At 28.5% G+C, this 13,679-nt stretch overlaps 1 protein-coding gene across 1 annotated transcript in view; it reads right to left on the reverse strand.

Annotated features, from left to right (window-relative positions):
- Positions 1-1,420: 1,420 nt before the first annotated feature.
- LOC111635160 overlaps positions 1,421-13,679 on the reverse strand; it is a 37,376-nt gene continuing 25,117 nt past the window's right edge. The window contains exons 10-18 of the mRNA XM_023380031.1: positions 10,049-10,230; positions 9,752-9,956; positions 6,432-6,546; positions 6,226-6,373; positions 6,061-6,153; positions 2,220-2,375; positions 2,081-2,152; positions 1,942-2,010; positions 1,421-1,871 (exon numbers count right to left, since the gene is read on the reverse strand). Coding sequence (XP_023235799.1) covers positions 1,635-1,871; positions 1,942-2,010; positions 2,081-2,152; positions 2,220-2,375; positions 6,061-6,153; positions 6,226-6,373; positions 6,432-6,546; positions 9,752-9,956; positions 10,049-10,230 — 1,277 coding nt within the window. The 3' untranslated portion in view covers positions 1,421-1,634. The remainder of the gene's footprint in view (positions 1,872-1,941; positions 2,011-2,080; positions 2,153-2,219; positions 2,376-6,060; positions 6,154-6,225; positions 6,374-6,431; positions 6,547-9,751; positions 9,957-10,048; positions 10,231-13,679) is intronic.

Here is a 13,679-nt window from a genome sequence, read left to right on the forward strand (position 1 = left end):
GCACATAACATTGTCACATGGCAAATCTACAGGCACAATAGATTCAAAGGAATTGTCTTTTAGCATAAAGTTTAGTATAATACAGTTTTTATTATAAAATTAGATTTATAAAATCATAACATACAGCAGAGGATACCAATCTGCTCTGCATCGATTCCCAGATGTCAATAGATTTATGTGGAGCGGAGATAAATTTCTAGGAGTCGTTTGATGTGAGTGGATAATTATATTTTTAATCTATTAAAATATAATACTCCTAAAATATTAAAAATATAATTATGATAATTTTACACCTTGCAGAGCCATATTGACAAAATACAGTACGGTTAAATGACAACAATTTCTTTAAAGATAAACCTCAGTCATTCTAAACGAGATTGAAAGTATGCATGAAACGTAGTGATGTGTAATTGATATTGATGGTGATTACCGGGAAGACTAAATTTTAGTCGATTTTAAGTTAATTGCCAACCAATTGTTTTTTCAAAATGTCAAAATGCCACGCTTACAGCACGACATTAACAGATAATCCGAAGTTAATATTAATATAGCCTGCTTCGCAATTATTCGGACTTTCCTATCAAAACTAAATGATATCGTAACAGTTATGAATACAGTAGAACCTCGATTATCCGGACTAATTGGGGATGAAGGTAGTCCGGATAAGGAAAAATCCGGATAATCGAAATAGATACTTTAATTTGTCTTTTAATGCTAATACAACACGTTTTCTTTTCGATGACATATTGGTAATATTAAAAGTAAATACTGTATTTAAATCGTGATCAAATTTTCAAGAAACAAACGTTCGTATTGAATTTGGACTACTACTGACCAACGCTAACAGACTACCTATTGTTTAAAAGGCCCTCTGGTGGCGCAAGAAGACGGATTTTATAAAATAAAAAGCAGTTGAAACTGCATTTTTATGAATAAAAATTTGACAAACTATTTATCGTTTTATGACGAGTAAAATTTTTTCGTCGCGTTCGCGGCTTTTAAGTAATGCATAAACCTTCGAGGCGCGAGGCCCTTCGGACCGCGAGGCATAGGCGGTGGCCCACGTCGTCCATGCCTTACGCCGCCCTTGGTCATAGAAATGATGTAATTTGAATATAAATTATTTATAAATACGTATGTCAAGTTATATTTTTATTACTACGTAAAATATATTTAAGAGTTTACGACCACTGTGCTGGGTGAGACGTTGTTGAAACAAAAAAAGTTATGCATTCCATCATGAACATAAACAGTGTCGTAATTCGCCAAGTGCAAATCAGCAAATTCGTAAAATTTTTGTTTATTTTGAACAATCCGGATAATCGAAAATCCGGATAATGGAGGTCCGGATAATGGAGGTTCTACTGTAACAATAAAACATACTAATTTATTATATATTTTTATTTTATTAATTACGGGAAAGTCCAATACACTAAACACTCAGTCATTGTGATCTATAACACGCAGGTAAAAGTTACCGGAATTTTACCGAAACCGGAACCGTAAAATTTTACTTATATCCAAATTATATAATGTTAATATTTTATACCAACACAAAATATTTAGTACTGGTTAAACATGCATTGAATTAGAGCAAAACTGACAAGTGCATTATTTATATACAGAAGAAATTTCTAAATACTTTTCAATATTCGCAGTAATTCGTCATAAACATATTTTTTTGTTTCTTTCGCAAACACGAAATCTAGATGGCCCCATTCTTTTAGAGGTACTTGATAATCGGCTATCAAATTCGGGAGGCAATTTCGAAGTATATCCACATCTTTAGGATCTGCCACAAGGTCGTTCAAACTCCAAAAAATTGCGATCGGTGTTTTAATTTTGTTACAGTCATAGTTTGGGGGCTGAAACTAATAGGTAAACACATTCATATAAACGAAAGTAAAGATCTAAATATCGAACATAAACCTTTCTCCTTACTTGTTTGTATTTCCTTAAATTTCCAAATAGCCCATAATCGAACATTCGAAATTTTTCCGAATTTATCAGCTACGATAAGCTTAAATTATTCAATTGTTCATATTTTAATTTCCTCGAAATATTCAACAACTTAACCTACCTGTCCGTAATGAATTATGTTTTTAGTAGATGTTCCCGCAGGAAAATGAGAAAAGTAGACATCCAGGCGAGACTGAAATAATCTAATTTATTAGACATAAGATAATTTCAAACATTCGCTACAATCTATCTTACCTTACCTCATTTAATTGAGAAAAGTCATATCCGCTTATTAGGAAATAGATATTGGAGCATATCGATCTTACAACATCAACATTACAGGCAGTTTGAGCAAATAATTCCGTAATAAAATCGTTTGGTAAAAATTCCTTGTGTCCCAGAACGGAAAATAAAAACTAAACCAATCTTAAGTTAAAATCTTTAATTTTATTCAACTTCTGGCAAAAATTACGGAATTTCTTCATCACCATATCCTCTTTATAGTGTTTTAAGCATGCAGCAAAGAAATAAAACAAGCAATTGATACAGAATAACTTTGTATTAATGGCCATGCGTTTTTCTATGTTATATATTTAATTTATATACAATTGTATAACATCGCATACAGGAAAAATTTTGAAATTATAAAAGAGAAAAGTTACATATTTATCGTATTTAAAATGTTGCTTCCTATTTTGTTCAATATGTAAGTCCGAATATAAAGTAAATGCATGTAAACCACTCAAATACCCTACTTTTCTGGTATTGTAACAAAATCATAGCACCGACAACGGAATTATCCATCGAAATAATAGAAAGAATTGTACAGTTCTTTAAGGAAGGAAATTTAACAACGACTATTGCAAAAGAAGCAAACTGTTCACAGTCAACTGTATCAAAAGTGGTCTGCAAGTATAAAGAAATTGAGAATCTTAGAAAAGGAAACTGGTCAACTACGAAAAATATCAACGTGTCAGGATATAAAACTAACAGCAATGTCTCTTAAAAATAAGAAATGTACAACAAAACGGATGAATAACAAGTGAAAAGAAATAAGTGTTTAGAGCTTATGAGAGAAAAGTAAAAATTAATTTCAAAGAAATGGTACATTCATAAACAAAAGCAAAACGACAGCACTTCATACACAAAACATGCGAAAACAAGGTTACAATGGCTAAAGAAAAATAATCGTGAACTGTAGTACTGAATGAAAGAGATATTTAGTGATAACTGACGAATTTGCATCGGTATCGAGGTGATGCTGAAAGTTTAGTCTCACGCCGTTCTAACGAAGCTTATAAGGTGACTGCCAAAGAAATCGACAAATTTCCTATTTTACTTATGTTCATTTGCGTATCAGCTAAAGGACAGGGCGAGCTAACCTGACCATCGCTATATCAAAACGGCAATGTAATGCCCAGGCATACGTTGACGTTTTGATGAACTTTTTTATTCCATCCATTGAAAACATGTTCGATGGCGATGATGTCATACTCCAAGATGACAAAGTATCTTTTTATGTGGTTGCAACTATTAAAATTTTCTCGCCAACACTGTACCGACACAATACATTGTCCAGCAAACAGTACACTTGTGAATCTGTTAGAAAACGTGATGAAAATTTAAGAAACTGGTCCGGAATAAAGTTCTATATGGAAATCGAGTGTCTTGACTACTGTTCGGTGAAAATGGAAAGCTTTCGATAAAGAATTTTATTTTCATGAGTGAAGTCAATGACTGTAAAAAAAAAACTAACATTAATTTTCTATTGGTTATTAATATGCCTTAAATTCAAGCTTATTATAACGACCATAAATGACTTTGAAGTGACTGTATTTTCGCTTAACTTTTTAATTTAATACTATATAATGTACCCAACTGAACAGAAATGACTTTATACATCCTAAATACAAATTAAATTCAATAAATAAATTACATGAATAAACCATCACATTAAATTCATTTGTAGTCGTTATGATAAGTTTGGGTTTAAAACATATTAATAGCCAATAGAAAATTAATATAGTCTTTGAAACAAGAAGCAAATTATACTAGAAGTAAAATTGTCTAAACCTTGCGGTGTAAGAATGTATTGATTAAATTTTTTAAATTGTTTAATCCCGTACATAACCTTACTTTAATTTTATGTGATTCAAGAATGTTTTCCTACATGTAAAATATAAAAACAAAAAATCACGTGTTTAATTTATAATCATTCCATAAACAGCTTTTTGGCTGCTGGGATTCGCTTTTATTTAGCAAACGTTTTTAACCTAGTCTAATAGGCCATATCTTCAATATCTTCAGGCCATATCTAATGTAGGCCATATCCAGGTCTAATATCTTCAGGCCATAATTTCTTGGAACATCTTAACCGTTAAATATTGTTTAAAACTGGAATTTTATTAAAAAAAATAAAAATAACAAGTTTTGAATATAGGCCTAATGCAAAAATAATTGAAAATTAATATAAATAATAAAATAACAGTTTAATGTAAAATAAATAATACAAAAGTATACAAAAATATATAGTAAAAATGGAATAATTATGGTCTTCCGACAAACTTATTTTTTACAATATATTTCCATGCCGTTGGTAAATATATTTTCATGCCACATCTCTTGCATTATCTTTCAAACTGAGTGCGTGTATTTTAAGTTTTTCAGCGTTCTGTGCTGATGTAGGGGAATATACACATACAATCTTAATGATATTTGTTACTTCTTATTTTATCACCGAGCTTTCACTCTGCGTCATCGTGGAGAGTACCGGGTTACTGCATGTTTTTCTTACGTTATGTTGATGTTCTTTTGAGTTTAACTTTCAAGTTTCTTGTGGTGACATCGATGTAAACATTGTCTATTCTCAACTGCATGGTATCATGCGGTATTCTGTACACACCTGCCATTTTTTCTTTTTCTAATCTATCCTTATCGTTTCTTAAAAATATATACATAGTTGAAGCACTTTTTATTAACATATTGGACCCTTTACATTCTGCGATTTCTTTCATGATGTTAGTTATACCTCTGTTAAAAGTGAATCTCATGATTCCACTAGATTTGCTGTTTTTTGTTTTAGGTTTACATGCGCATAAAACGTTAAAAAATTGAAATATTCAAACGGAGGTTGAAAGATAATGCAAGTGATGCAGATAGTTTACCAACGGCATGGAAATATATTGTAAATTAATAAGTTTGTTGGAAGACCATAATTACCTTATTTCTACTATATATTTTTGTATACTTTTATTCAATATATTATTTATTTTACATTTTACTACTATTCTATTATTTATATTAATTTTTAGTTACTTTAGCTTTATATTCAAATATTTAAAAATTGTTATTCTTTTATTATATTCTATTTTTAAACAATATTTAACGGTTAAGATGTTTCAAAAAATTATAGCCTGAGGATAGCCTATTAGACTAGGATAAAAACGTTTGCTAAATAAACGGAATCCCAGATGCAAAAAGGTGTTTACAGAATGATTTTCAATTATTCTGCTGAGGTTCATTTCATATTCAAATATTTAAAAATTGTTATTCTTTTATTATATTCTGTTTTTAAACAATATTTAACGGTTAAAATGTTTCAAAAATTTATAGCTTGAAAATAGCCTATTAGACTAGGTTAAAAACGTTTGCTAAATAAAAGGAATCCCAGAAGCAAAAAGGTATTTACAGAATGATTTTGAATTATTCTGCTGAGGTTCATTTCATTTATTGTTTAATTTATATACAAGGTATTGTTATTTCGATTGTTTAAGTCATAATTAAAGTAGTCAAAAGATTTGACTATTAATAAAAAGATATTTTGCATCTATTGCGAATTATAACAATTTTGCCAGGTAGATTCGATTTGGAAGTTGTTTGATTTTAAATAGAATTTAGAAAGCTGGAGTTTTGGAGTGTTTGAAGTTCGCATTTTGCTGTTGTGTAAATGTTTCGTTGAAATAAATGTTCATTGTGAATTTTTCCAACAGCATAAATTGCTTAGTTTATTTCTTTGCTAAGTGGTTAAAGCAATATAAAAACAACATAATGAGAAAGTGATTCCGCAATTTTTCCAGGAACATTATTAGTCATAATGCTCACTTGAGCTTCACTAGTAAAAGGAGCTAATAGACGAATAGGGGTCTTAATATGACCGAACCATGCCGTTGGAGCTAGAGAAAGTACTGCTTTGATCTGGAAAATTCAATATTTTAATATCAAGTAAGTTGTAAAAGCTGTGTGGACGTAAGTGGACACATTTCTTACCTTGTTGTACTCGGGATTCTCGGAGAGAAATGCATAGAGTATCAGGTTACCTTGCGAAAATCCCACATAATATAATTGACTTTGACCTGTTTTGTTCAGGACAAAGTCAATACTATCCGGTGTATCATACTTGGCATGTTCGTCAATACTACAATGAAACGTTTTAAATTCGTGTGTAAAACTTCGCAAGTTGTCTTTCTACTGACCTGAAATCCCAAAATTTGTCTTCTTCGGTCGAATATTTGATATGCTTTCGGGCGTAAGTGTTACCTCTCTGATTTCCCATCCATACATCGTAACCTTCGTCAGCCAAGATATAACCTACCATAATTTAACAAAATATTTTAATTATTGAAAAGTAGAGAACGTTACAAGAATCAATATTCTCTTCAATAAGAAATAGTATTGGAATTAATGCAATGAAATATTCCATTGACTTTATTTTAGTTGAATTTAATCGAACGTGTGCAAAACTACGTGCGAACCTGTACCCGTTTAGAATACAAACAATATGATAATCTGTATATTGTTACACTAGACATCGCGCTAGAATTGAAGCGATGCGGGAAAGATAGAAATAGCTTCTATCTTTATACCTTTATACCTGCTATCTCTATACCTGTTAGGCATAGAAGAGGAGATCCTTGTATCTGACAACCACAAACAGATGTACTATACAGCACTTCCCGATACAAAGAGGCGATTCAAGAACAAATGAATCGCTAATGATTGTTTGATTTTGTTTTTTGTTCGTGTTTCGCGCCGATTTTTCGTTACGCACCCGCTGTGTTGTTTTTATGTTTTATTCCTAGGCATAAATTTCTTTAAGCGCGTTCAGTCGCATCAGAGTCACTTAAATACAATGGTTTTCAACTGTTTTCTTGTAGTAATTCCTTTAAAAAATTTTGTTCGTTGATTTCCTTCAATATTATGTTATTTACTGTATAATATATGTGCCATAACCTCTTCCATAATTAAAAATCTTATTTCACTTATTTAAGAGTAAAAACGTGTAAAATTTTAAAATAATTTTTTATATTTGCGACTTTCTCAAACTTTCATCGGCCTTTAACGGGTCATACCGACCTACCCTGCGTGGGTAAATCCTGCTTTAATAGGTCTACTATGTATATCGAGAACGAAGTCATGGACCTTTATTTTTGCATTTAAACGGATCCTCATTACATTTTTGGGTACTCATTACAATAATGAAAAATAGCAAAGTTTTATCAAACTCGTCTCATTAAATATCGAGAACGAACTTCACTCTATAAGCCTATAAAACTCGCTAGCGACCATGGAAATTGACACGATAAAGTGCCGCAATTTGTGCGATATCGCTTTGTTGTGCGCACTCGTGCTGTGGGGTTCTGGAAAGTCTTCGGAACTACATTAAAATCTAAAAACCACTGCATTGTTTAATATTGTAAAATACAGTTTTTTTGTCTATAAAAGGAAATACTAAATTTAATAGAGAAAGATTGAAAAAACATTTTCTCAGAAATTAGACAAAGGAAAACTAGACAATGTAAAGTCCTAATATCAACTAACACCGGTTGGGAACGAATTAAATGTGCGTTTCATCTCATCCCGCTATCTGGGTTCAGATCTCGTTACACTTAGTAACGAGTGACGACCAATTAGAAAGTGGGGATAAGAAAAGCTAATCATTCGAAGTAATTGTCTAGGGCCAAAGATGATAAAAACTATGATTTCAAGGACACAGATATATTCTCCCTCCGAATTGCTCATAGTGCAAGATCTTACTTAATGGAATTCTCCACCTCATCTAGGACTCTATAAGGAATGACCTGTTCTACGGGAACGGACTGAACAACATCGCTCCAGAGCAAAAGAGAAAACTAATAAATCCTTCTCTCAGGATTCTCTCTTGAAAAAGAACCAGACGATTTACAGTGTTCACGTGCAAAGATATTAAGAATATAATTGCTGTAAGCTTTTTGTTTTTGTGTTTTAAATAAATCAAGACGATTTTCTTTGTAACTGTGGAGTCTGACGCGGTATCTATCAGGCTCACATTCCGTATCGGTATTTCTCTTCTGTTTTCCCTTTATGCACGATCCGACTACCTCACAGTGCTACGACTTTATATCTCGAAAACGATGTCATGTAGAGGACGGTCGGGTAGTACCGGACGGCGGCTAGTATTGGACAAGCGTTATTTCTAACATTTGGTGCAAATGGCAGAACCTGTGAAGATACCAGCATGTTGGGCGAATAAAGAAAGTTCAGATTCCCGGCATATTTAGTCAATCAGTAGTGTTGTTGACATGTGGCAGAAAATTTGGTAGTGTTTATAATATTTTGAGTGAACGAAGATGACTTCTGGTTGTCATAGCTTGTCTGAAAATGAGAATAAGTTGTTTTTGTTTATTGTTGAAAACAACATTTATTGTTCTTGAACTTGTAAGCCGGAAATCGCCTTAAGCTTACTAATACGTATGTTGTAACCGACGGTTTGTTCTATGATGTTTCGGGTTGTATCGGAAACAGTTTAAAATTGATAAGAATTATATTCTCATGAAATGTTTTTGTTTTACGAGACAATATGGGTAAACTACGGCAGAATAACTAAAAGAAGGAAAAGAAAGACTCTATGCAGCTAAGAGAAAGCTGCTGGGGAACATAAAGTGAAACAAAGAAAGCAACAGTAGATAGGCCTAAATCAGTTCAAGAAAAGAGAAAAGACCAAGAGACTCACTGCATCATCTGTGGTGAAAGCTTTCAAAAAGACTGGATTCAGTGTACGATTTGTATAGGTTGGGCTCACGAAAGTTGCGCTGATCTTGAAGGAAACAAATATTTTTATGAATGACATGTTTGCATCACCAAAAAAATAAACACAAAATGCATTTGTCATTAAAAGGAATTGTTAAATTTGCAGATTGATAATATTTAAATTTTTTCTCATTTATACAACTTTCTTATCATGTGATAACTTAGTTTTACGATCTGTAATTTATACTTTTATAAATTTCTGAATAATAACTCTATCTAATAATAAAAAGTTGTTTGTGAAACCAAAAGTTATTGCCTTCTTGCAGATTTTTCTCATGTCCGATACACCCTACAAAATTAAACTTGGTAAAAAAAAATTAATATTTTTGTGTTAGAAAAATGAGTTTTTCTAATACAAGTTTTCATAATACAATAAGAGGTGTTTTCATAATACAATAAAGTTTTGTATGAAATGTAATCTGGACCAATTGAGTTGTAAAATTTTTTATAATGTACGAGAAGCTTAAGTTGCATTTTTGGATACCTCGCTTCAATTAATGGAAAATGACAGAATTTAATCAAAATCGATCGAACAGAATTTTAAAAAAAACACAATTCTGTAGGCCACATAGAACAGGCTTTCCTAACGTTTCGCCTCAAATACCATTATAGTGTTATAATTAACAATAAATTTATATGTAAACGGTTTTTAAATTTTAAGCCATACATTTCTAATTTAAACGTTTTAGTCTTTGAAACAGATCAATCCTCAAAAAACATGACTTACCAAGGCTCTGGTTAGGGAAGTTGATCACCCAGTCGGTGGCAGATTCCAGGACGCCGTGTTGCAGGAACACTACTGGACGATTTTTGGTGTTTTGTACTTGACTTTTTCGGCCATATGGAATTCTAAATAGTTTCAAAAGGTAGCCATCCTTCGTTTGGACCGTATATTCTTCCACTGGATAGCCTCTGCTGATTATTATTTCGGTCTATATCAAATATAAAAATAAACTTAAACTTAACAAATATGTATATACAGTATATATTAAAAGATTATAAAACGTGTAAATTTTAAATTTACCACATTTCTGTTTGCGTCCTGATCAACCTCGATCAGCCTCGACTCGATAAACGATGACGTGGAACAAATTATTAAACTCGAGCACGAAAAGAGAAAACAAACAGCAGAATATTTCATATTTATGCGTAATTTATCAAACAGATGTGTAGGTGAGAATGCAGCTTCATCTATTTTGTGGATTTATTATATCTATTTTGTTACGTCACACGCTGTGAGACATTCTCATTTAACCAATGTGTAATAGTTTCCACTGGGGCGATTCATTTATTCGTCATTTCAAACTATTATTTCTACTTTAAAAGTTTTAATTAAATATTTATCGATGAGGATAACTTGATCCTCCCAAAAACGTTACGAGAAATAATTTGTAATTTTTATTGTGTTAGGATTCGGAATATTTATGTAACATCCCAAAAGTTAAGAATACAATGATTGAACTAAAAAGAAAGGTAATTACAAGCACAGATAAATGTTACGTCCGTTCCCCACACGTCCACGGAGAAAGGTGAAGACGTTTCCTGCTCTATCCCCATTCCTCCCCCTTTGTGACCTCTGAGTTCTCCGAATTCTTGACAAGCGCAGATGTGGCGTTAATAGGAGAGGGGCTCTAATGAGTAGCAGATTTTAAACTCTGCTTACAATTTATTCTTTTATATGCTTACAACTATACAAAATTTTATAAAATAGATTATAATTATCTCTTAAATTAATATGTTATTAATATTTAATATCAATGAAAAAAATTAAAAGTACTACATCCAATATGTTACACACTTTATCTCTATTTAAGTGAAGATTGCAGAAATCAAGTACAACTTATTAAGAAAAAGAAATAAACATTTTTGTAAGATTTTTATTAAATTACTCTGTCTGTTCTTTCGTCTGTCTTTCAATTTTCATTCATTTCCCAATTTCCGATCTACCTTAAATTTTGCACCCGTATGTATTTGTATATATACATACTGTATATATACAATAGCGAAAACTTAAAATTTGTAAAAATCTGATAATACATGGCACAAAAAGTAAAATAACTAGTTTTCCCTTTTTGATTGTACTGATTGTGTACTATCAAAAAAAGAATTTTTATAAGTCAGGGCTACAGACATAAAATAAAAATGTAGAAAATAAAAAATTTTAAAAAGTTTTAAAGAAACATTTTCATTTATTTTTGAATTTTTAGTACCAAAAATGAAAGTGTATAGAAATATTTTTAGTCGTAATTCGTATCGGTTTTTATGGACTTCCCACGAGTTCCTAACACTTTTATTTACCAAGAACATAGTAAAAGCTGAAGACAATTTATTTGTATTACTTTTTAATGCATTTATGTTAATAAAAAGAGTTTCTTTATTACATTTTCAAATGTTTTTTTTTTATATTAAATTCAGAGAACGAATCTTAGTAAAATGAAGAAAAAATTTCAAAACTACGAGATAAGTTTCCAAAAAGTGGAAATAGATTAAAAGAAGTTAATTTCAGTATTGCAAAACACAAAGAGAACGTTGTTTATAAAAATAGAAATTTTTGCTTAAATAAACGATTGTTAAATTTCCATGATTTATAGTTACTAGCAAAACAAATAAAATAAAACAAAATAAAACGTAAAGTGATCTTTATTTTATTTTTCATTATGACTAAAATGTATATTTGATTAAAGTTACTGTATTATTTGTTCGTGTAAAACTTGGTAGTCCATTAGTATAAATAATCTTAACTCGATTACAATTAAAATTTTATAAAATATTTAAAAGCAGACAAATTTATAAAACCAAAACTAATGAAATTACAAAAACAATTAAATAAATTTAAATTCGATTATCTTATGTACGAGAGATGAAAGAAGAGTCTGCCTCGTCTTTCAACTATCTAACTCCGTTGTTGAGATTAAGGAAAGACAATCAGACGGGCCAACGAGAGTGGGAATTTATAGCTCTACAATTTCTCTACTTGAAAAAGTGTTTTACTTAATTAACTAGACAATTAATTGTTATTCTTATTTTTAAATGCTTGATAAAAACAATAAGATAAGACAATCGTTAATTTATGAGAAAATTTTCTAACCAAATATTCATTTTAGATTAATATGTTAAACGAATGTTTAATGCAACGTTGAGAAAAAAATTCCTACTGTTGTTCAATAACTAAAGCTAGGACAGCTTAGTATTAATTATCACATGAAAGTTATATGCTTTTAGTACTTACATGTAGGGACGTCAAGAGCTTGTACGAGGACTTTCGCCTGACCAGACCCTTTAGATATTTTTTAAACGAAAGAGATGACAAAAATTTTTGTTTATTAATGAAAAGCAGTCTTAAAATTTTCTTTTTTTGTTAGTAATAAGTAATAAGTTTGTTGGAGATTAAAAGTTTTAATTTATAGAAGTAAGACTATATTGACATCGAAGCTTTTTCAGAGCTCGAGAATAAAACCAGCTCACTACTCGCGACGGGCNAAAAAAAAAAAAAAAAAAAAAAAAAAAAAAAAAAAAAAAAAAAAAAAAAAAAAAAAAAAAAAAAAAAAAAAAAAAAAAAAAAAAAAAAAAAAAAAAAAAAAAAAAAAAAAAAAAAAAAAAAAAAAAAAAAAAAAAAAAAAAAAAAAAAAAAAAAAAAAAAAAAAAAAAAAAAAAAAAAAAAAAAAAAAAAAAAAAAAAAAAAAAAAAAAAAAAAAAAAAAAAAAAAAAAAAAAAAAAAAAAAAAAAAAAAAAAAAAAAAAAAAAAAAAAAAAAAAAAAAAAAAAAAAAAAAAAAAAAAAAAAAAAAAAAAAAAAAAAAAAAAAAAAAAAAAAAAAAAAAAAAAAAAAAAAAAAAAAAAAAAAAAAAAAAAAAAAAAAAAAAAAAAAAAAAAAAAAAAAAAAAAAAAAAAAAAAAAAAAAAAAAAAAAAAAAAAAAAAAAAAAAAAAAAAAAAAAAAAAAAAAAAAAAAAAAAAAAAAAAAAAAAAAAAAAAAAAAAAAAAAAAAAAAAAAAAAAAAAAAAAAAAAAAAAAAAAAAAAAAAAAAAAAAAAAAAAAAAAAAAAAAAAAAAAAAAAAAAAAAAAAAAAAAAAAAAAAAAAAAAAAAAAAAAAAAAAAAAAAAAAAAAAAAAAAAAAAAAAAAAAAAAAAAAAAAAAAAAAAAAAAAAAAAAAAAAAAAAAAAAAAAAAAAAAAAAAAAAAAAAAAAAAAAAAAAAAAAAAAAAAAAAAAAAAAAAAAAAAAAAAAAAAAAAAAAAAAAAAAAAAAAAAAAAAAAAAAAAAAAAAAAAAAAAAAAAAAAAAAAAAAAAAAAAAAAAAAAAAAAAAAAAAAAAAAAAAAAAAAAAAAAAAAAAAAAAAAAAAAAAAAAAAAAAAAAAAAAAAAAAAAAAAAAAAAAAAAAAAAAAAAAAAAAAAAAAAAAAAAAAAAAAAAAAAAAAAAAAAAAAAAAAAAAAAAAAAAAAAAAAAAAAAAAAAAAAAAAAAAAAAAAAAAAAAAAAAAAAAAAAAAAAAAAAAAAAAAAAAAAAAAAAACAGAAAAACTAAATGTTTTTCTTACAAATAATCTAGATTGGAAAAAATGACGAATTTTGACCAAGTTTCCTTTTAAATGTTGGTTTACTTGAAATATTAACGTTTATAGAAATAGAATTTAAATTGAAGTTAATTAACAACTTTTTAAAA

This window comes from Centruroides sculpturatus, unplaced genomic scaffold (assembly GCF_000671375.1).
Source record: "Centruroides sculpturatus isolate CEXI.00-Female unplaced genomic scaffold, Cexi_2.0 scaffold827, whole genome shotgun sequence".
Taxonomy (NCBI): Eukaryota; Metazoa; Arthropoda; class Arachnida; order Scorpiones; family Buthidae; genus Centruroides; species Centruroides sculpturatus.